Source organism: Canis lupus, chromosome 11, assembly GCF_011100685.1.
Source record: "Canis lupus familiaris isolate Mischka breed German Shepherd chromosome 11, alternate assembly UU_Cfam_GSD_1.0, whole genome shotgun sequence".
NCBI lineage: Eukaryota > Metazoa > Chordata > Mammalia > Carnivora > Canidae > Canis > Canis lupus.
Window position 1 is genome coordinate 51,332,991 of NC_049232.1, and position 24,133 is coordinate 51,357,123.

The 24,133-nt window shown below is 44.7% G+C and overlaps 2 protein-coding genes across 16 annotated transcripts in view; one reads left to right on the top strand and one right to left on the bottom strand.

Moving 5' to 3' along the window:
* The window catches only part of DNAI1 (dynein axonemal intermediate chain 1), a 124,873-nt gene that overhangs the window by 15,262 nt on the left and 85,478 nt on the right, over window positions 1-24,133 (top strand). For 9 of the 12 annotated variants that reach the window (XM_038552627.1, XM_038552628.1, XM_038552633.1 and 6 more), the window contains exons 2-3: window positions 4,809-4,971; window positions 10,883-11,017. In XM_038552627.1, coding sequence (XP_038408555.1) covers window positions 4,930-4,971; window positions 10,883-11,017 — 177 coding nt within the window. In that variant the 5' untranslated portion in view covers window positions 4,809-4,929. Of the gene's footprint in view, window positions 1-4,808; window positions 4,976-8,940; window positions 9,417-10,882; window positions 11,018-24,133 lie in introns of those variants that run through there. The other 3 variants (XM_038552630.1, XM_038552631.1, XM_038552637.1) reach the window with 3 other exon arrangements.
* The window catches only part of FAM219A (family with sequence similarity 219 member A), a 51,625-nt gene that overhangs the window by 3,046 nt on the left and 24,446 nt on the right, over window positions 1-24,133 (bottom strand). For 2 of the 4 annotated variants that reach the window (XM_038552660.1, XM_038552659.1), the window contains exons 2-5: window positions 4,256-4,355; window positions 1,334-1,436; window positions 1,025-1,105; window positions 352-406 (exon numbers count right to left, since the gene is read on the bottom strand). In XM_038552660.1, coding sequence (XP_038408588.1) covers window positions 352-406; window positions 1,025-1,105; window positions 1,334-1,436; window positions 4,256-4,355 — 339 coding nt within the window. The remainder of the gene's footprint in view (window positions 1-351; window positions 407-1,024; window positions 1,106-1,333; window positions 1,437-4,255; window positions 4,356-24,133) is intronic. The other 2 variants (XM_038552662.1, XM_038552661.1) reach the window with 1 other exon arrangement.

Genomic DNA, 24,133 nt, shown 5'->3' on the forward strand with positions numbered 1-24,133 from the left:
CCCTGCCTCTCTACAAAGGGCAGCTGCCTCTATTTGGCTGGCCCCTATTTCAGGCCTAGCCCCATAAAGTATCGCCTGTATTTCATACTCCATTCTGTTTAGGAACCCTGTTCTAACCACAAGCTCAAACCTTGCCCCTAAAACGGGGCTCCCCACACTCAAGGCCCATTTCTAACGGCCTCCAGTTTCTTTCAGACACTGTCCCACCCCAGGCCCCACCCCTCACAGGCCTCCACCTAGCTTTGCCTATTACTCTTCTCAGGGTGTGAGTGGGTGTTGGCCCCATGCCTTTTCCTGGATGGCAGTGGTCCTGCTCAGGCGTGCCTAGAGTCCTAAGGAGTGGGGCCTCACCTCAGCAGAGGAGTAGCCAGAGGAGGAATATCTGGACATGTCAAAGTCATCATCGCTGGTGGTAGGAGAAAGAGACAGAGAAGTGATTCCTCAATATTAAATAGGAAACTCCCTGTACCCCACTGCCTACCCAACAGTTGATACCTTCCCCCTCCCTCATGCTTCCAAGCAAACAGCAGATCTAAATCAAAGACTGTGCTTGCTGTGCAAATGCCCAGGTTCCTAGTCCTACCCTTCTGAATGAATTGTCACCCTTAACCTTCTTCTACACAGAGCTGATACATCCTTTACCCCCATTTCTCTCACTTTTCTTCTAGGCTCAAATCCCCGACTTGTTGGGTTTTCCCAAACTTTAAGTGTAGCCAGGTGTGTTCCTAGCAGTAGAGCTCCTTCCTTGGAGGGAGCAGGACATTTTAAGGGACAGTGATTGAATCAGTTGTCCCAGGACAGCATCAGGCTGTGACATTTCCCCTTTCCTCTCTCTGCTCTTTCCTACCTCCAGATAAAAAAAATTCCATTCCCTGGGAGATTCATCCTTGGAGAACTCCTGGCTATCTGAGGAATACCCCACATTCCACTTCTGACAATATAGCAGGTGTGGCCTGTACAGCCCACTTGTATGTTCATATAGTTTCTGTGGCTTGCCCAGCTGCCCCAACATCCCTGTACACACCTGTCCGTGTCAAGGGCTACCAGTGGCTTCTCATCTGGGCTCTGGTCAAGCGAGGAGTAGCCTTTATTGGGGACGACCAGCCTGGGTAGAAAATTTAGGGGATTGGATTGGCAACTGGAGCACATAGCCTGGCGAGGAACTGGATTGGGCCCTGACCCACCACTTCCCCCTGTCCCTTGGATCCTGTTGAGATTCTCTCCTCTCAGGGAGGAGTTGGGCCTGAGGAGGGAGGAAAGAAGGAGAGGCATAGGACCAGCAGAAATAGATGCTGACTGGCAGGGTCCAGGTGAGGGAGGGGGGGGCCTCTACCTTGTCCGAGCCATGACATTGTTCTTCTTGGGTTGCTGGTTGACGGGGCTACCCATGCTGCCATTCTTCAGGGAGCCCTTTCGGGCCAGCTCCCGCTGCTTTTCTGCAGGAGAACATGGGAAGGAAGCTGTGTCCTGCTCCCAGGGCCACCACCCTACCTTACTGCTCAGGGCTGACTGGGTTGGGCCTCCACTGTGAAACCTCTTGCTTCTCTAGGAACCGAGACAGGGATCCCAACTCCAGGCCCTTCTGCTTGGTGGAGACAATACTTGCCCCTGAACAACCTGAGGCAGACACTAAGGGGCAACAGGAAGAGGTTGACCCCTGCCTTCCAGAAGCTCTACTCCCATGTGGGGCAGTTAGTGTGTGCTTGATGCCAGAGAAAGGCTGGAGATGAAGCAGAAGCATGGAGGAATCAGGGCTTCTTGCAGGTGATACCTTGAGCTGGAGAGAAGAGGGCATTCTAGGAAGGAGGGATAGCACACGCAAAAATGAATTTATAAGTGAGCAAAATAAGGATGGATCCAGATGGCATGGAGGGGTGAAGTTGGAGGGAAGTCAGGTTAGAAAAACAGGATACATTTATTCAGCCATTTATTTATTCACCAATCACCATTATGTCTTAGGTCCTGTGTTAAGGGGTTGGGGGCTCCTTCTGGTTACAAACTCAGAGTTTGAAGACTTTGAATGCTAGACCAAGGAACTTGGGATTAATGAAGAAGCTGAAGGAGCTACTGAAGTTATAGAGTGGGAGGGGAAGAATGGGGCTAGCAGAGTAAGGGGCAGGAGGCTGGGGAGCTCCTCTGACTTTACTTCTGACTCTTGTGCCAGCCTTTGAGTTCTTCAGGGCTCAAGTCTACCAGCTTCATGGGGCTGGCCACCAGGTGACCCATTGTCTGGTATGTGGCACTGTTCCCAGTAGTTAGTAGCGCCTGGGCCCTTGAGAAAGCCTGCCTATGCTTTCCTACTCATCTTAAACCCAGATGTGGGAAAAAGAACTATTGGGTGGAGAGAGATGCTGAGGGGAAAGCTCTCATAAAATAACCACTAGCCCCAGAGAGTCAGGATGGAATGGGCATTCCCAGCTACTGTGACTCTGAAATTTCCCGATCTCCATGTCTCTTAGTCTCTCGTCTCTCAGTCTCTGACCCTCTGTCTTTGCCACTGCTCCTCTGACTCCAGTTTTTTCCCCTGGCTTCTTTCCAGCAGGCAGCAGCTGCCGTTACCACTCCATGACTCTAGGGGGTGCCATCTGCTTGGAGGTTCCCAGTGGTGATTTTTCCTTAGTTCAATTGGAACAAAGTTGTGAATTTTCAAGAGGCACTTTGGTGGTAGTATAATGGGGAGGGGAAAAAAGTGTTATTTTAAAAGCATATTGGAATTGTTTTAAATAGCGAAAAAAATGCAAACAATAAATTTGCAAAACCAAACTATGGACTACTATGCAACCATTTAAAAGTATGAAGTCATTCTTTATACACTGACATTGGCAGGGTCTGCATGGTATTAAGTGGAAAACAAAAACAAAAACAAAGTTTTGGAAAATGTGTACAGTATGATGTCACTATGGTTAAAATGTAAAATAAAACAATAAAAACTAAAAAGGCTTAGGATGATTATCTGTGGGAAGGGCATAAAAGGAGAAGAGCACTTGTTAAAATACTTGTATTATTAAACAATAATAACAAAACTGGCTGCAGTTTGAGACTGGTGTCTTGGGAAGATGAACAAATTCCCCTGAGAGAACTGCTCTCTTGTTTAGAAAAACAGCCTGAAGAGATCCCTGGATGTGGTCTAGAATGAGAAGAAAGATCAAAACAATACAAAACAGGGATCCCTGGGTGGTGCAGTGGTTTAGCACCTGCCTTCGGCCCAGGGCGTGATCCTGGAGACCCGGGATCGAATCCCACATCGGGCTCCCAGTGCATGGAGCCTGCTTCTCCCTCTGCCTGTGTCTCTGCCCCTCTCTCTCTGTGTGACTATCATAAATAAATTAAAAAATTAAAAAAAAAAAAAAACAATACAAAACAACCCCCACACACATACACACCACAAGAAAAGAAAACAAACAAACAAACAAACACTGAATAAAAGAATAGGACTGTGAAAAGGAGCTCTGGCAGCTACAGAGGGAAAGGTTTTACAACAGATAGAGAAAGGCCAAGAGGGTGGCAGGCATGGCAGAGGAGTTTTGAAGGATAGTGATGAGTTGTATGTAATTGTAAACTGTTTCCTGGATGCACCGTGATGTAATTCTTCATGAAACCAAACTTTAGTAAGTCTGTTATATGCAGCAACCTTTGGTAAGTAACAGTTCCCCAAGGGAGAAGGACAGTGTTTGGCATAGGGTGAAGCGAGAAGAGCAGTGGGAGCTACAGCAGTAGTTAGAAGCCAAGTGGCTTCCCTGGAAAGGGGGTGGGGAGATATTTGGGCTTACTAAAAAACCAAGGGAAAGCTCCCAAAACAGGAGCCTGCCAGGCCCTGAGATCTCTGGATGGGTGAGGGAGGAATAGGGAGAGGATCTCAGCTTCTAGGTTTTCGGATCCTCACTCCTTTCTACCCCTCAAACATAGTAACTGACACCTCACCTCTAAGGCAGTTTCCTTTCTGCCTGGTCCAATGTTTGATGGGACTTCTAACCCTCTCTCTGGGGTTCCCTGGTTTTATCCCTGAAGCTAGCCCCTGGAACACCTGGAGTCTTCTTGGCCTCAGAGATGCTTCCTAGAGCTTTGGGTCCTGCAGAGAACTAACTTCCTTCTTTACCTTGCAGGAGATAAGGTGTCTGGCAGTGCCAATGACTTGGTGGTTTGAGTCTTGGAATCATCTAGTCTGAGTTGGTTTATTTGTGCCACCTCATTGCAGACCCAGCCCAGAGCATCTTGTCCACTCCCCACATCTCCCTCAGCCCCCGGACACACTCACCCAGCTTCACTTGGAGCGGGGATGGTTTGTAATTCATGGCTACTGACTCACCCTCCCGGGCGTCACAGTCCCCGTCTGAGATGGAGGCGGCGGCTGGGTCCTGTGGGAAGAAAGCAGAGAGACAGAGAATTGTTAGGAAGTGAATACATGGGGCTGCTCTCAGCCCTAAAGCTGTTTTTTCCACTTGTCCTCTGGAAGCATTAACCCTTGGCAGTAGACAGGCGATTCAAGGAGGGAAGGGCAGATCCATATATGCTGGAAGGAAGACCCCGAACTGGGTAAAAGAGCCGCAGGTTTCAGCCCCACTTACGCTTACCTAGGTGTCTGTCTTCAAAGACCTGTGTGAGCCAGCCTCACCCCAGAAAGCCTACTGTGATTCCTTAAACCCACAGAATCTCCTTGTCCAACTTCCCATACTAGATGCCCTGTTCCTCATGGGTCTTCCTGTATACTTGTTTGGAAAGGTCTTTCTAGGTTCCTGTGAGTTTAAGTCTGGATTAAGGGCAGAGTAGATGCCCCCTAAGACAGACCTTCTGCTTCTGTTTTCTCCTAGCATTGGATGGGTCTCTTTGCCAGATCTAGAGAACTGACTACTGACTGGCCAAGCCAGGCCAGACTTCAAGGCTGCAGCCAACGGACAAGAGTCCTCATGAGGACTTCTCTTCGTTTCACAGATGAGTCATAAAGAATGTCTCCTGAAAGGTTGGCTGGATATGGTAGGTGAGAAGATGAATAATGGCAAACGAACTGGTGACCAGTTAGTCCTGTGCTGCTCAGTAATCTAGCCTCATTTTTTCCTCCAAAACACCTCAAACCTCTGCTACAAGGTCCAGGGCCCTGGCCAATCCTACTTTAGTCAGTTGGAAGGGGCTGGAATCATGCACACTCTCCTTGAGAAACTGATACAGATACTGCCACTCTAGGCATCTGCCTAGGATTAAAGAATAGTAAGCCCAAGGCCTGAGAACTGCAGAGTGGACCCAAGGCTGCCTGTTCTGCCTCTGGGGATGCAGGCAGCAGACAGACAGGTAGAATGCTCCAGAATTGGCCCTACAGTGTCAGGCCCAGGGATCTGAGTGACCAAGCAAGGGAAGGACATAGAACCATTATGATGGCTTCTGTTCCCTTTAGAATAAGGCAGTAGAGATAAAAACATGCTTGTCATTAAAGGGAAAGGAAAAAGTCTAGATGTTTGGGAGGGAAATCCTAGCCTTGCCCATGTTCCTTCAGGCCAGCCAGAGTGTAAGACCTTGGGTAGACTCTTGCCACAGTGGTTTGTGAGTTCCTGAGGGCAGAATCTGGGCCTCTGTCCTCTGCTCTGAACCTACGCCACTTAGCTGGGATTGTAGGGGACAGGGCTCAGAAAAAGTGGGGTGCTGCAGTGCCTCAGTGCATCTCAGGTGGCACCTCATGCTACAGTTCTCTCCAATCCTTTATTCTCTGCCTCCTTGTCTGAGTTCCTCCTGCGAGATTCCTAATGGAGAGCACTTGTCCCATGCAGACTTAGAGAAGCAGGCTTCTCTGCAGCCAAAACAACCTTGAGGTGCTACCTACAGGGGGCATGAAGACCTGACAGCTGGGTTCTGGTTTTCCCCTTAGGCTACAGGTAGGACTCATTTCCAAAGCAGCCTGAGGGATGACTTTTCAAAGGGTAAAGCCCATAAACATGCCTGTGGGATCCCACCAGTGAAGTACTGGCACCTTTCCAATTTCCTTAGTCACATTACTTTTTCTGTACCATTTCTCACATGTCACACATACCATATCCATTTGGATATGGTTTCCTCTTCTGGCTTTGAGGACACTGTGATCCTTGGCTCATGTTGCCTCTTTAACCATCATTTTTTACTCCTCCCACAGCCCTGTGTCTCTTCAGCAGTTTTTGGCCCTCAGTCTACCTCTCACTTTGGGGAGCCCTAATGTTTCTTACAGTTTAGAGTAACATTTTTACACTAGTGACTTCTAAATCTATGGCCTTCCCAATCTGGTATCTTCTCTGGAACCATCTACCCCATCCATTCATGCAAGCTTCACTGTCCTTTCCTTGGGGCTGACTTTAAACACATGAGCCCTTCAGGGGTGCCGGGTGGCTCAGTCAGTTAAGTGTCTCCCTTCTGCTCAGGTCATGATCTCAGGGTCCTGGGATTAAGGGTTGCATTGGGCTCCCTGCTCAATAGGGAGCCTGCTTCTCCCTCTCCTTCTGCGCCTCCCCACCTCATGTTCTCTCTCTCTCAAAAAAAAAAAAAAAAACAGAAACAAAAACAAAACAAAAAACAAACAACAACAACAACGACAAACCCACACGTGAGTCCCTCAGGCATGTAAGGCTAACCTTTTCCTCTTTAGTACAGATGAGTTCATAAGAGTTGCTTCTCTCAGGCTGGAGGTACCACCAAGTAGGAATGGTAACATTGGAGGGAGACTATGCAGGAAGGATAGGGTCTGAGTGAGGGCTGAGAAGCTGTTGAGCAATTCTAGTTACAGGGACCCACATTTGGTCCTCCATGCCACTGGACAGGTCTTGGTGGCTTCTGATCCCTGAGGGAAACTGCCAGTTCCTGTGGGTCATAAACTAGGGTGCAGAGAGAGCCCTGGGCTTGAAGTCCCATGCAAAGCCTACCATTCAGCATCTCCCCATCACTGTCCATGATAGAAGGCCATCTTCATGGCAAGAACAAAGATCTCTGGCACTGTGCCTGAACATTCAAGTCTTTACTGTGGGCTTCCTGTATGTTTTCCCTGAGAAACATAGCCAATGCACCATGACCATCACATGGAAATGTAATCAGGTTAAATGTGAAATATTCATGAATGTTAAGTATCAGAGAGAATCCAGGCAGAAGGAAACGTCTGGCTCCAAAAAATCAGGGGGAATTTAAAATGCCCCCCAAGGACATCTGACAGGAGTTAGCTAGATCCAGGAACTAGAGTGGGGATTAGCAAGATTATTAAACACTCAGTGGAGACAGACATTGAAATGCATCTCTAACAACAACCCGTGTTTCTGCAACCCTTCAAATAAATTCTCCACAGACTGCAGAAATGATTAATAGCCCAGTCTCACTGTTTCTGGGACAGCATATATAGGTTAATGGCCAGTGCAAAGCCAATATAATTAGAGGAAGGCAAAAGTGCCAGAAGAATCCTTAGAGTTAGTCTGGTCTAGTTTAATTTTCATTAAACTGTGTTCCCTGAACCCTGTGCCTTGGGCAGGGCTGAGTGCAAGGGGGAAGCAATAATAGGGAGAATGAAGATCCTCTTTTATTTCACTTATATACGAGCCTTTCTACAAATTTTTGGTTGGAGAAAGGGTTCTGTTGCAACAACAACAACAAAGTTAAAATCCATTGATTTGAGGTGCCTGTCTGGGTTAGTTGGTAGGGTGAGTGATTCTCGATCTTAGGGTTGTGAGTTTGAACCCCATGTTGGGTGTAGAGATTACTTAAAAATAAAATATTTTAAAAATCCATTAATTTAATACAATCTGGTCCTTTAAAATGTTTTATTATAGAGATTATTCAACTTACACAAAAGTGGAGAAAATAATGTAGTGAGATCTTGGGTATTATCAGCTTTGACAAATTCAACTCATTAATCCATTAAAAAAAATCTTCACTCCATTTACTAGCTGTGCAATCTGGCTTTCAGTTTCCTTATCTGTAAAATGCAACTAATATTAATACCTTCGTCAAAGGTTCTTGTGAGGCTAAAATAAGTTAGTACATGTGAGCACTAGGTACATATTAAGCAATATATTTTGCTAGCTATAAAGTTATTAGTACAGGTTCCATAAGGCCTACACAATGCCCTGGGAGTGACTGGCCCACAGCTGCATCCCTGGCATCACACAGATTGGGGCCTGGATTACATAGGGAAGTATCCATGGAAAGGTATTCCCTCCACAGGGTGAGAAGGGGACTGACCAGGGGTCATTCTGCCTCCTCTTGCTCCTTACTCCAATATACTAAATTTCCTTCATTTATTTATCAGTGGCAAGCCTGGGGCTCATAAAGATAAAAAAAATAATCCCATACTTAAGGAGCTTCCAGTAATTATCAACAGTGTAAAAAACCAGATAGGTCCCAGGAGATACAGTATTTAGAAATAAGGAAGTCATAGGTGGCCTCAGAAAACACAGTTTTAGTTGAAGAGTAGGAACAGAATCCAGATTACAGAGGATTTAGGAGGGAATAGGAAAAGCTAAAGGAGAAACAGTGAACATGGATATTATTTCAAGGAACCAGACTGAGAAGAAAAGGAATGAGAATAAATGATAGCCAGAGGGAACTTTGGAGTTGAAGAATTTCTTTGGACCTAGGTAATACCTGACTAATATCCTAGACTGAGGGGAAAGAAGCTAGAAACATCAAAAGGAAATGTTTGATACAGCATGGTCCTGGTAGACTCAAAAGGAGATGGAAACAGAGCCTTGGGCCAGGGAAGGAAGGCTCCTTACTGAAATGGAAGGGAAGGAATGGAGGTGAAGATGAGTGGAGGATATAGATAACATGGAGGCAGAAGGGTAGGTGGAAAGTTAAAGGAGTTCATTCCTGAAAGTCTAGTTAGGTAAGGAAGAAGTTGAATACTAAAAGGTTGGAGACAAAGGGATACTTGGTGACTGGCCAGAAGAGGAAGGAGATCAGACTGGCTGGGCTTCTAGCTACAAATTCTTATCTTTTACCTAGGTGCCCTTGATCTTGTCACCAGGATGAAAGATGCTCTCCGTGGTGCTGAACAATTTTGCCCTTGTCTTGTGGATTGAACATGAGTGATTCAGGGTAGAGACATGATTCAGTTTTAGCTTTCCCACAAGAAAGGTAACCTCTATCCTCACCTCCAAGCACTAAGTCTCAGGCAAATGGAAATTTAAATGGATTCAGAATGAAATATGAAGAGGCAAAGTGCTTGTACCAACATTATCTAAACTTTCTTTGCTGAAAACGTGAATTTTCCTCCAGGTTTACAAGGGAGTTAGCAGAGGCAGTTCTGAGTTGTCAGAGGCTACCTCTGGAATAGTTATGTCTGTACCCTGTTCAGTTGTCCTGGGTGGAAGCAGGAAGCAGGGCAAACCTAGAGCAGGAACAGGGTGAGGAAGAAAGATGACGCTGATAAGGAAGCAGGAAAGCAGAGAAGATCTGGAGCTCACACCATTCTCTGACAGGTAGGTGGAGGCACCAAAGACTAGGCACCAAAGACCAACTCTTGTTTCTGTAACAATTTGTCTAGAGGTCAGCTCAGAAACTACCTGGGGTCTCTTGTTCAGGGTTATGCCACTCCTCAAAACATCTCTTGCCAGTGGATAGAAATAAACATGTTTAGATATCATATCATATTTTATTTTTTAGATTTTATTTATTTTATTTTATTTTATTTTATTTAGATTTTATTTACTCATTTATTCATAGAGATGCAGAGAGAGAGAGAGAGAGAGAGAGAGAGGCAGAGATACAGGCAGAGGGAGAAGCAGGCACCATGCAGAGAGCCCGACATGGGACTTGATCCAGAGTCTCCAGGATCATGCCCTGGGCTGCAGGCAGCACTAAACCACTGCGCCACCGGGGCTGCCCAGATATCATATTTTAGAGAGAGATCCAGATGATACAACTAACTACAACATTGGACTCTTTATGTTCAATGTCCATGGGTGGGCAGAAACCTAACCTCCTGTCCAAGAATATTCAGTAGCAATGTAGGCACTGGGTAGACACCTCTATTTCCCTACAGATGACTGCTTATTCAGCCTGTAAGGCATTACCATTTTTTTTTTAAAAAAAAGATTTTATTTATTTATTCATGAGAGACACACTGAGAGAGGTAGGGACAGAGAGAGAAGCAGGCTCCTCACAGGCAGCCCAAGGTAGGACTTGACTCCTGGACACAGGACCACGCCCTGAGCCAAAGGCAGATGCTCAACCGCTGAGCCATCCAGGCACCCCTTCCCATCTGTTTCTGACTCCACATCTCAACATAAGAATCATTTGACCAATAACAGGTCTTTGTGGTATGACGTGAAGTCCTGAGTCCTATTTCCTAAGTCTGAGTTTTAGGCAGCTCCTATTTTTACTCCTCAGCTCCCCTTTTCCAGGATTCTCCAGGAGCTGCCTGCAGCGCCAGGCAATTGGCTAGGACTTCTATCTTTTACGTGCATATTAAGACCTTTATGGGGCCCACTTCTGAAGAAAGATAAATATCTTTTACAAGTATAAGGTCTTTGGGGAAGATTAAGGAAACACAAGAGCACCATTTTTTTCCAAATGCTGCTTGTGGCTTTTACAAAGAGGGGAAGGAGAACTGAAAAAAAAATCCATGAAGCCTACATTTTCAAGAGGGGCCTCCCTTATTAGTCTAAATCTGATCAATCTACTAGGTTTTTCTCCAAAAGAAGGCTCAATTCAAATAGTCAACACACTGAGTGTCTACTCTTTTCAGCTCTGGAGTAGCTACTGGTGGTTGCATGCAAAGAAGGAAAGCACTCTTTCTTTATACATATCACACTTCTGCAGAGGAATTTTGGGACAAAGTAAAGTTAACCATAAAGAAATAGAAAGGATTTTTATGCTACAGCTAGAGTGTGAGAACTCAGATTAGTCCTGTGATTAATGGAGAATTTTCTGTCTCCTTACACAGCTCAATGGAATTCGTTACCAAAAACAAGCACCACCAAGGTTTAGTATCTTTGTAGTGGCTGTCACTGGGACCAAAATGGAGAAGGGTTCTGCTGACCCCAGGCCTAATAACAACCTAATAACAATAATAGCCATGGTAAGTTTAATAGATTTTTCTTTCTTTCTTTCTTTTTTAAGATTGTGTTTATTTATTTAACAGAGAGAGAGCAAGTGAGAGAGAGAGAGAGAGCATGACCAGGGAAGAGGGGCAAAGGGAGAGGAAGAGGGAGAAGCAGGCTCCCAGCTGAGCAAGGACACCCTCCCCCCCAATGCAGGTTGTGATCCCAGGACCCTGGGATCATGGCCTGAGCCAAAGGCAGACACCTAACCGACTAAGTAATCCAGGTGCCCCTAGATTTTTCTATTATAAAGTAATATATGCTAAAAATGTTTAATTCATATTTAATTTCACTATCTTGAAACAACCTCTGTTAATGCTCTAGTATATTTAAGTCTTGTATGTAGATGACAGTAGCAACACTCTGGGGTTTCCCTCCCTAGGAGCTGATGTTTGTCCTCATGGTCACAGAGGTAGGCTCTAAGTACCATGTTGGTTCAGTGTGGTTCCACTCTTGCTTGGATCAGGTGGAGCCGATCAGTTTCCCCCAGAATAGGAAGTAGGACTAAGAGGAGATATAAGGTTTAAAACTGTAGATAAGGTAGCAGAGAAAGCCATTGGACAGAGAGACAAGAATAAAGCTGATGTTCACAAAGAAGCAGACCAAGAGGTAAAGTCTTTCCTAGGCTCTGGTTCTAGAACTTGCTCTACCCTCCTAAGGCTTGAAGGGCACAAGTGCCCTTGAATACTATGAGAAATCCTAGTGTCCTCATAGTCTAGTTTCTTTTTTTTTTTTTTTAAGATTTTATTTATTTATTCATGAGAGACACAGAGACAGAGAGAGGCAGAAACACAAGCAGAGGGAGAAGCAGGCTCCATGCAGGGAGCCCAATGTGGGACTTGAGCCCAGGAATCTGGGATCATGCCCAGAGCCAAAGGCAGGTGCTCAACCACTGAGCCACCCAGGCGCCCCCCCTCTAGTTTCTTTTTTAGCTTACACTAGCTTAAGTTAAAATTTGTTACTATAACCAGAGAGTGTCAACTAATACACATGCATTGAACAACATTTAAAGAAAAACAAACTGTATCTTCTATTCGCATTTTTATCTTTATTTTTAAAGAGAGATTGAAAGAGAGAACAAGTGGAGAGACAGAGGGAGAGAAAGAATCTTAAGCAGGCTCACAACCTGAGATCGAGACCTGAGCTGAAATCAAGAGCTGGATGCTGGGATCCCTGGGTGGCGCAGCGGTTTGGCGCCTGCCTTTGGCCCGGGGCACGATCCTGGAGACCCGGGATCGAATCCCACGTCGGGCTCCCAGTGCATGGAGCCTGCTTCTCCCTCTGCCTGTGTCTCTGCCTCTCTCTCTCTCTCTCTGTGACTATCATAAATAAATAAAAGTTAAAAAAAAAAAAAAAAAAAAAGAGCTGGATGCTTAACTGACTGAGCCACCCAGATGCCCCTTATATTCTTTATTTTTAAAAATTAATATTGGAATATAATCAACTCTCCATATTTTCACATAGTTTTTGAAATCATCAGTTTAATGGCTACAAATATCCATAAGAGGGGATGTACAATAACTTTTTGTTTTGTACAGTAAGTTTTTAACCATTCACTTATTTTGGACATTCAGGTTGCTTATAATTTTTCACTATTATAAATAATACCATGCTTAAATCCATATGTATTTGCATTTAGGATAGTTTCTTTTTAAAAAGATTTTATTTATTCATTTTAGAGACAGAGAATGAGTATGAGTTGGGGGAGAGGCAGAGAGAGAGGGAGAGAGAATCTCAAGCAGACTCTGTGCTGAGTGTGGAATCTGACATGGAGCTCAATCCCACAGTCCCTAGATCACAACCCAAGCCAAAATCAAGAGTCAGCCGCCCAACCAACTGAACCACCCAGGTGCCCCTGGGATAATTTCTTAAATAAAGTACAATTATAAAGTAAAAAAGCAGGAGTGCTTTTAAGATTCTTGATACACATTGACAAATTGCTTTCCCAAAGGATTGTTCCAATTTACTGCCTCCAGTCATGACTGAGGGCTATAGTTGGTTTTTAATATTTTATTTCTCACTGTGTGCCAGGGAATTTTAGGTCATCACATCTATCCATCATCTTGCAAGAGAACTATGCCTCAGTCCTTACTCACCTAGTGCCCTCTGGGGAATCTTCTTTCAAAGAACAGAATTCCCTCTGGGTATCACCTGCCAGACAAAATATGCCTTACTTGAGGCCACCAATTAAGAACAAATGGAGAGAAGACTTTGTTACATTGAAGTTTTGGAAAAACTCTAAATGGGGACAGTACCTGCCTGGTGGCCAGCCACCAGGCTTTAGCTAGTTCTTGGCCGGTGCCAGCACATCAGCTGTAGGAACCATGACTAATTGCAGAACCAGGAGGCAAATTTCACAGAAGTTTGCTTTCAGACTTGTGGGAGAAGAATTAATCAAAATGGCTCTGGAGTTACCCAGCAAGAGTGGCAGCTTCTACTTCCTTACTCATTAATCGGTTTTCAAAAAAAGTCTACTCAGAACTACTCAGGGAAAAAAAAAGAACGGTGAAAGATATGAAGTTAGTACTGGGATGGCAAAGAACTAGATTCATTTTTCAAAATGGGGAGACAAAGGGTCAGTGAGGTTTTTTTTTGGGGGGGGCAGTGAGTTTTTAAAAAGACTTAGAATCCTGCTCTGCCTCCTTCATGGTTAGGACTGCTTGTCCTAGATTGATATTGCATTATTCATTCCCATTCCTAATCACCTGGAGACCCTATGACTAAAAAGCCTTTGTTCAGGAGATAGGACAAATACCTCAACTCAGGGACACCCACTGTAGCAGCAGTGGCTTGAGGTAAGCCTAGGGAACAAGCCTCATGATTCAGGAGGTAGGAACCAGAGCTACAAATTGAGAAACCTTGGTTCCTCTGGGAGGCCTAGCCCCTGTGATTTTCATCCTTATCCTTAAGCTTATACCCTGAACCAGATGTTCAAGAGTCTCCTACCTTATTTTGGACCAACTAGCGACACAGGTCTTATGACCTAAAGGGTTTCTGAATTCCCTATCTTGCCACACCTCCCTGGCCCCCATTTCAATCTCTTTGGGGAAAGAATATCTCACTTAATGGAGAAAAGGGTAAAAGCATAAAGTTCTTTAAAAATAGATCAACAGTGATTAAAATGGCTAATTTTATGTTATGAAAAAGTGGAAGAAAATAAAAGATGGACTGGTAAGACCTGAGGCAGAAAGAAAATGTGTGAGGGTGGGCAGTGGATAGAAGGCCATCTCTTTCTTTCTCTTTCTCTCTCCTTCTTTCTTTTTTGCTTCAGTTCCAGCCAACACAGACTTTGGAGATGAGGCCTATGAGAGGGGAAATTATTCTAAAATCAAGGGTGCTGGAGGGGCCAAGAGATTCTGAGTCAAGTTTCTGGGGTCCTTCTGCTTAGGCAGGGCCCAGAGGAGGGCGAGAAGGGAACCGAGATGTTCAGGACTAACAAAGCTTTAAGGAGTGTGTCCAGAGGATCTTTCAGTTTCCTTCCAGGATGTGGATTCTAGTTCTCCAAGGTAAGAATGGAGGCACAGAACATTGAGGAAAGATGCTGTCCAAGAATCAAAAGAGGGCATTTGGTTGGAGTGTCTTTGAGACCGGTCCCTCAGCTCTGCACATGGATCTTGGCCCCAAATCTCATGGAGGATTTTTGGTAAGCTTTAGTTACTCAAGGGACTGAGCCTACCCTGCATCAATTCATGAATCTTTTGAACTTCTTGTTTTCCAAATTCTTGCTGCTTCCAACCAAGTCTAGGGCCTTCCGTCACTCTTATCAGGCATGCTTTGTGCAGCAAAGAGGTTAATGTTAAAGGCTCCTGGAGGCTCAGCAGTGAAGGTCAGAGAGGGAAGTAGAGAGTTAACTCTACAATGGCTCATAAACCCCTAAGTTTCTGTTAAGTCAGCTTTTTTATGGTGTGTTTGTGTTTGTGTGTGTGTGTGTGTGAGAGAGAGAGAGAGAGAGAGAGAGACAGAGACAGAGAGAGATGTGTACCAGTTGGTGGTGGAAGAGTAGGGGGAGGGAAGAGTCTAGCCTATAGCATAAACTCAAGGCAAATTTTCAGCAGTGAAGCCAGCTGGTTGCTAGTTATGCATCTCTTCAGAGAAACAATACTTATCCACTAAACTAGATGGTCCTGGGGCCCTGTTGGAGGGTCTCTGCAGGCTCATGGTGGTAAAGAGCCTTTCTCTATTCATCTGTCACTCTCTGGCTGGTGTAGTGACACTGACCAGCTAACTCAAAGGTATAATCTCCCTCTTAAGGCATGCACAGGAAGGGGACCTGAAACAACACATAACCTATACCTACCCAAACCCCACCCCCTACAGTTCTGTAGCCTACACCTCTGAGGAATACCTCTGACTACACTCTCTCAAAGCTCCTCTGCACCTGTGCAGGCTTCATCTCTTCTAGATGGTTCTGACATATATGCACAGCCTATATCCCTCCACACCTGCTGAGCTTATCTGTGTGCGTGCAGGATAGTGCTTCTTAAACATTAATGTGCATATGAATCACCTGGGGATATTGTTTAAATGCAGATTCCAATGTAGTAGATCTGGAATGGTGCCTAAGTGTATTTCATACAAGCTCTCAAGTGATATCAATGCTCTCAATACAGAGACCACACTGAATAGCAAGGCTCCAGGCCACCCTCCCTCCACACCCACACTATCCCAGACAGTCTCTCAAACAGCCCTCTGCCCTCACCTTAACTTGGTTTTATATTCTTAGTGCCAAGAGAGGACAATTCTTTGGTGTGGAAGGAGGGAGGAGAGAGGACCCAAAGCTCATATTGAGGAGGCAGCTCTGCCAAGAGCTGTGGCTGAGCCAAGTCAGGAAGTTGTTCACAATGCAGACCAGATGTGGTTCTTCTGGAATTCAGCAGATAATTTAGTTAAAATTGCTTGAACACCTGTTACCTGCTATATGTTATGGTGCTTGGTGTTTTGTATATATTATCTCATTTAATCTTCCTAAAAGTCTTCCTAAAATCTTCCTAAAAAGACTGAGTAAGGTAAATAATATTCCCACTTTAAAACTGAAGAACCAGATTATATAAAGTAATATGTTCAAAATCATACCTGGTTAGCACTAGAATTTGAATCTAACTTGTCATTTCTTATACCCAACTCCTTCTTTTTTTTTAATTTCATAGTTTTATTTTTACATTTAGGCTTTTAATCCATCTGGAGTTTTGAAATAGAGATCTAACTTAATGCTTTAACAAAATGGATAACATATCACCATACCCCTTTTTTGGAATGACATCCTGTTACCACTAGTTTGAAATGATATCTTAATTTCCCATATACATGTCTGTTTTCTAAATTATTTTTTAAATTTTATTTAACCCCCCCCCCCCTTAGAAACATCAGATAAAGTCATGAGATTAACAACACATCAGAACATTTACAGCTGTGGGACTGTTGTATTATAAAGCAGGCACTTGGAAAGCTGGTACTAATCTCATCCCGTCTCCAGTGCTCTGCACACACTTAAAGCCTCTCTTTAGAAAATGGCATGGATGCTTTCTGATTAGCAATCTCTTGCTCAACAAGTGCTCCGGTGCTCCATATGAAGGTGATATTGGAGTTACACAAGCAGTCAATATCTCAAGATAGAAAGAGGCAGACACAGAGACAGAGAGAGACAGACTAGCAGGAAGCAGGAAGCAAGAAAAAGCACTGGGGACTGAGAATGCTGAGCCCAGGAGAGAAAACAACAGACAACAGTATTAAAAAAAGGAGATGAGGGATCCCTGGGTGGCGCAGCGGTTTAGCGCCTGCCTTTGGCCCAGGGCGCGATCCTGGAGACCCGGGATCGAATCCCACGTCGGGCTCCCGGTGCATGGAGCCTGCTTCTCCCTCTGCCTATGTCTCTGCCTCTCTCTCTCTTTCTGTGACTATCATAAATAAATTAAAAAAAAAAAAAAGGAGATGAAAGAGTCTCAGTCACCAATTCACTTCTGGTCCTAAATTTTAGAGGTACTTATATTATAGGCACTGTGCTAGGTGCAGTGGGTACAAAAGATAATATGATCTCTACTCATGAAGAGCTCAAAGGCTCTTATGTACTGACATAAGGCAAATGAATAAACATAATTTTTAATAATATGCCAAGTGCTATAACAGAGGTTTGTAAGAGTGTCGTCTGTACACAGAACAGAAGCACCTATTCTATTCTGGGGAATTAGGAAAGATTTCTCCAAAGAGAGTTGAGGCATGAAGAATGAGTAGGAGATAGAAATGAACCAGATGAAGAAAGCAGTAGGGAAAGAAAAGCAAAGAAAAGAAAGGAGTAGGGAGGAAAACACACATGACTATATAGCAGGCAAAAAGAATAGCTCAATTTTGCTGGAATGTTAAGTGGTGGGGTGAAGTGGCAGGTGATAAGACTAGAACTGGAGGAAGGCTTAAAATCATGAAGGACTTTGTAAATCACATTCAGGACCTTAGCCTTTAGTGGAAAATAATGGGATCAGAGAAGAAAAACATATCAACGTCAGACTGCCAGGGTTTAGTGGCAGACTGGATCTGGGTTTGAGGAGAAAGACCTAGGCACAGATGACTCCTAGGTTTCATGTGTGTGCATGTGTGCACACACCTATAAATATGAAGGGGTAGATAGAAGACTGACAGCCCTGCTCAGAGAGGCAACAGGCCAAGAAGAGGCTGGTGTCATGGATGTCTGGGAAGGATAAGGTTTTGAGACGGATAATATAAAACAGGGGGAAACAGAACTAGAGTCCTAAAGGGGCTCTTAAATGACAAGAGGGACTGGAGTGGAGGATGGTTGAGGCCAGAAGGTAGAAGCCAGTGGAGAAGGGCCAGATATTTGAAGACATCAATAAAGAGAGTTCAAGACACACTGTTTATTCTGTGGTTTGCTGACATTTCAGCAAAAACTCTATTTTCCTCCCAAAGTTATATGTCTGATCCTTGGGAAGCTTGAGACTCCCCAGAAAGAAGCCCCATTAGAGGAGTCTAGCCCTGGTCCAGAAAGGATGGCAGGTCTGCTATTTTTTAGGAAGTGTGGGTACAGGTGGTTTGAAGACAAAGGAGGCTGACCAGGGCCTGGACAATCTCAAAGTAACAGTAAGCTGCGTTGGGGTAGGGGTTGTAGTTGCCCCCAATTCTGGCTGTACCACAGTCCCATGACTTAGCCTTGGGCCATTCTCCCCCGGCCAGGGTAGAAAGCACAAAAACCCTGGGCTTCTAGTCCTTCAGGCAAGAGGCCTGCACAGACCAAACAGGAGCAGCCTGGGAATCCAGGACAGCAGGGAGCAGCCTGCATTGAGCTTTTTCTAGAACTGAAATACCAGCTCCACCAACCATGGACATACAGGAGAGGCTCAATGTTGAAACTATACTCCAAGAGATCATGGTTATGTAGTGATCATGATTTCTCACTTTTAAAACCTTCAATAATCCTTTTCTTTTCTTAAAAGAAGGTTTTATTTCTTTATTTGACAGAGAGAGAGAGAGTGCACAAGCAGGGGAGCAGTAGGGAGACAGAGAGGGAGAAGCAGGCTCCCTGTTGAGCAGAGCCTGACACAGGATTCGATCCCAGAACCCTGGGACCATGACTGGAGCCAAAGGCAGACACTTAACTGACTGGCTACCTAGGTGCCCCTTCAATAGTACTTTTCTAGGGATGCCCAGGTGGCTCAGCGGTTAACCGTTTGCCTTTGGCTCAGCTTGTGATCCCGGGTTGGGATCCCTGTGGGGAGCCTGCTTCTCCCTCTGTCTATGTCTCTGCCTCTCTTTCTCTCTGTCTCTCATGAATAAATAAATAAAATCTTTTAAAAAGATAGTACTGTTCTATAAAAATAAACAAATAAAGCTAAAGTATCATTTGACTTAGGGGTGCCTGGGTGGCTCAGTTGGTAGAGCATGCAACTCTTGATCTTGGGATTGTAAGTTTGAGTCCCATGTTGGGTGTAGAAATATTTAAAAATAAAATCTTAAAAAAAAAAAGAATCATTTGACTTAATTATCAATTCATCCCTTAGCTATAGTAATGGAGTCAGTAAACTGTGTGCCTCCACTGTAAGAGAAGTTAAGATATGTGCAATTAGAGTTGGGGTAGATTCTAGTTTCTGTCTCTTGCATGCAAACACGAGAACCTATGAGTGAGTAGGCAGTGAGCAGGAAAACAGGCTTGCACTAGCACTGGCAATCTCAATGAGGTTGGAATGACTCCTCCCAGAACCTTGACCTTGGGGTCTACTATATTTTGAAAACATCATGTTCTGGGGATGAAGAGCCTGTTTCGCTATTTACAAAAACGGGTCTGTGAATGCTGCCAGAGTTGAATGAATGTTTTATGCTATTTGATGTGTTTGAAATAACCCAATAAGTTGAAAATTTTTGCTGTGAAAGGAATACTTGTTCTGTAGAGTTAAATCATGGTTACAACTAGAAAAGAAACTCCAGAAGTTCCTGTGTTTCCTGGCAAAGGAACAATGCTTTCTCTTGGTTTGCTCCACAACCTTATGGCAGTCGAAGGTTAGTTACAAGGCCTCACATTTGGGCTTCAAGGAAGCCCAGAACAACCATTTCCAGGAATATTTTGGATTCTACATGGACACCTAATTTCACAGGCAGTAGGGACCTGCCTTATTCATATTATGACTTCCACTCTTTCCCCTAATCTCTTCTATCTTTCACTTCAAGTAAAATCTGAGCATTGGTTCTTTGGTGATTTTACCCTACCAGTATTTAGGAAAGTACTTTTCAACTCCTTGTTACATCTAGGTGGGACAAGACAAGTTCTCTCTCTACATATAAGAGAACTAATGGTCTATAGAAAAAAAAAACCCTGAAAATCCAGTCAACCCTGGGCTGCTCTGGATTCTGAGAGAATTTTGCCACCCAACTCCTCTGGCCCAGCCCCAGCCAGCTGCAAATTGTCTGGATCAAGCTGCTTTGACATGCTGATGTTATCAGCCACATGGTGCCTGGAGCACGCAGATAGGAACAGGGAATGGCGCCATCTCACCGGAGTAGTAATGCAATTTACTTTCTGAAATCCAAGTATAAAATCTTGAAAGAAAAAAAAAATCTTGAAAGCTGACATTTTTTATCTACCACAGGAGGGGATTGATAGTGTGGAATTCCCAGCAGAACCATCAAAATGAGGAAATGGCTTTTGTCATCTATTAATAAACAGTTCAAAGCAATGGAAAAACATACAGAGAGGATTTGTAGGGAAAGTTAAGTGTCTGGTCCTTCTTGCCCCTTCCCTCTTCCGTCCTCTGAGCTGTGCTGCCAGGTGAAGACCACCTTACTTGTGTGAACTCCAAGCTGGGGCTAAAAGCACCTCTCCTGAGCATCCCTGTGAGAGTCCCCTAGGCTAGGGAAATGGAAGAGGCACCAGCTTCCCCATGCCATAACAGTTTGGGTGGGTCTCCACCCGCCCTTTTTTGGAAAGGAGCTATTCAGATTGGGCCAGGAATGGTGGCAAAGAAGCAGTCGCTTGCCCTCCTTTCCACTTCCCCAACCTAATCCCATGCCACTCTTCCCCAGATTACCACACTTTGTATCAGCGGTCTTTGTTCCTGACAGAGCACAAAGAGCCTTCCTGCTTCATGCTCCCCTTTTGGCTACACCTTACTTATCCTTCAGACCTCAGATGAAACATCATCTCTTATAAAAAAAAAAAATTCCTATGAATACCAGGATAGGTCAGGTCCCTCTGTAATATACTCTCACAGCACCACCTGCCTTCATTTCTTTCATGTACTTGTCAAATTTTACTTCAGTGAATACTTGAATAATTTATTTAATAAATGTTCATGAAGGCAGGGACCATGCCTATTTCTACTGTGTTCTCCCAGTGACCAGCATAGAAAATGAAGGGCCATAATCTGATAACAAACAGATTGCTTTCTATTTGGTTTGAGCCACAGCAAGGCTCTTTCTGTAACAGAGGTAGCAAAAGTCCAGTGGCCTGCCAGGCTGTGCCAGGGCCTTGTTTAATGGTGTCCCAGACAGATATTGTATTGTGTGCTCTTTGTAGGGCCACTTCTCTACATAAGCCTCTGGTGAGGGCCTGAAAGACTGCCTTCCAGGAAATTATTTTGGGGAACAGCTAAAGCAGGAGTCCCCAAACCCTCTGTTACTCACTCACTCACCTGAAGGGTTGGCCTAGTTAAAACTCACTTAAGGCCCATGACCAAAGCGGCAGCCCAACTCCAGGTTGACCTCTTGTGGGGACTGAGATGAGCAGATACAGCTTTCTTTGAGACTCTAGGGCCAGGCTCAGATTTTGCTTGCAGATATACACTCCCACCATCAAGTGAGTAAGGCCCAACTCTTACTGACAACTTTTTTTTTTAAGCTGAAGATGTGGTTTTCTTTTTTTCTTTTTAAAAGATTTTTATTTATTTATTCATGAGAGACACAGAGAGAGGCAGAGACATAGGCAGAGGAAAGAAAAGCAGGCTCCACCCAGGAAGCCCGATGCTGGGACTTGATCCGGAAACTCTGGGATCACGTCCTGAGCTGAAGGCAAACACTCAACCACTGAGCCACCCAGGCATCCCAACTGTCAAGTTTTAGAGCAGTGGGAACCCAGCTTGGAACCAAACCATCAGAAAACCCTTTAGAGGGAGATATGGTCAGGGCTGCTCTGATCCTGTCTGTTCAAAGTACTTTCTGACAACCTGGGGCTTACAACCATGTTTTTAGTACCCAAAAATGGGAGCACTTGGGAGTTCAGACATAAGGGCAAAAAGACAGCAAAGGAAAACATAAGAAACCTCCCCAAACACTAAGCACACCTCTGGCTGGAGAATAGGGCCTGTGGATTCCAGTATTACCTGTGAACTGCAATGACTTTGAGAGCCTAGACAGGTCATTTCACTCTCTGAGTTCCCAGGTCTGTTTTTATTCAGGCCCTGAGATTCCAGAAAGAGCCTCCAGGGCAGAGAGTAAATGAGTTGTCCCAAGTCAATGCCAGATGGCAGCTCTGGGATTAGAATTCAGGGGCCCTTCTTTCCAGCCAGCTGCTCCTTCCCCTGAGTCTTGAACCATTTCTTCTGAATACTCAGGATTATATTCAATTTAGTAAGGTTTGTGGTCACATAATCACTGCTCTTAATAAAACAGAATACAGAGCATCCGCTATTAGGGAAGGGAAACATGGGGGAGACCTTGCCCCTGAGAAAAGAGGCCAAAAGCAAGTTCTGGCTGAGGTTAGGACTGTTCTCCTTGAACAAAAACCAACACAAACAACTCCCTTGGGATCTGACAGAGTCATCATCTGTTCTTGTTTCTTGTCCAGGCTTCTTTATATGTCAATAGCCTGTGATCAATCCCATAGCAAGGGCCTCTCCTAGAAGCTGGGAAACACTGTTTCCACAGGCAAGAGAGGTGTCAGCCTGAGGGATAATCTGGATCTAGATCCTCTGAGCATCTTTTCATCCATAAATTAGATACATCCACGAAGGCAAAAGAAACAAAAGCAAAAATGAACTATTGGGACTTCATCAAGATAAGAAGCTTTTGCACAGCAAAGGATACAGTCAACAAAACTCAAAGACAACCTACAGAATGGGAGAAGATATTTGCAAATGACATATCAGATAAAGGGCTAGTTTCCAAGATCTATAGTTACTACATTGTTAATAGTCCATCTCCAGGAGTGTTATCCTCTTCAAATGTGTATCTCTTAAAGTGGGTTGGAGGCAGCCCTACTCCTTCCAGCCCAAACTGTCAGGTCTACTCATGGCTCAGCAGACACCAAATGCTCTCTTCTTCTTCCTGACATGGCCTGTCCCATTATGACTGGCTGGTGCTAAGAGTGGGGGCCTGCAGCTGTTCGCTGCTGGTTTCATGTTGCTTTAGCACCTGTTTCTTTCACCAGGAAGTTATTTGAGGTATAAGGCATGTAATGGCCTTTCAGCATGGACAGTTCTTTTGATAAGGGATTTAGGAGTCTATGAGAGGTGAAGAAAACAATGGAGACCCTTACACAAGGCCTAGAGCAGGGCTGGTTGGGAGGGATGGGATCTTGAGCGCTTTCACTCAGCCTCAATCCAGGTAAACTTACCATCCCTCCTCACTCACCAGCTGAGGCAATCAAAGTGAGAGCATAGAAACCTCATTTGCTGGCTTGGATTCATTTAGCTATGGAAGAGGCCTGGAAGTAGAGAAGGAACTTTTGACTAGAAAATCCAACCCTAGTAGGTGACTCTGATTCCTCTGTCCTCCCATATTCCTCACACACCCCTCCTCTGGATAATTTGGGGAATCAGGAAGGAAACCCCTCTGCAATGTTAATCTCTCTTCTGCCTAGGGCCCAGGTGCCTGGCCAGGGTAGGGATGGCAGACTGTGAGCATCGAGACTCATTAGTTTTATTTCTGCTTCTCTTTGCTACACTTGCCCCTATCCACCTTATGTCAGTGCTCTTTTCCTACAAAAAGATATCTTTAAATCAAGTGTACACCCAGTGGCAGGCTCACTGCATAGTGATAACTCATGAAATGTTCCAGCTTCAGGCCCTGAAACCTGCCCAGTGCTTCTCCTTAGTTTCCCTGACTCACACACCAGACTGAAGATAGGAATGCAGGGGTATTAGAGACAAAGGCCCTTTTAATACTCCCTTGTTCCACTAGATTCTTACCCTCCCTCTGAAATCCTACAGTTCTATAGTATCACGTTGGCCAGAGACAGCTCAGATGCTGTTTTGAAAGCTTATTTTACCTTCAGAGTAATGGTGACCTCAACAGAGAGCTCAGTCAGGCTAGATGTGTGTGGAGGAAGGTGAGGCAAGGGCTAGAGGATAAGGAGGAGTCCCTGGATCCATAGGGCTGATCTTGGAGACAGAAGGGGCCAGAGACATGTATAGGAAGGCTATTCAAAATTAAATAAGCAAGGGCCTTAAGGACTTGGGCACCTACGCTTTTCAGACCTGGCAGAGACTGGGCTTCTTGGGAGCTATCCAGGGTCCTGAATTGCCTCCACCTGAAGACATTGGAGCCTCTGGACAAGACCCCCACATTGGAGTTGATGCCAACCTTAAATCCTATTGGCTCCTCTCTGCTCATCCCTGATATCAACTGTCTGCTTGGATCCATCATCTGAAGTACCTCCAGCA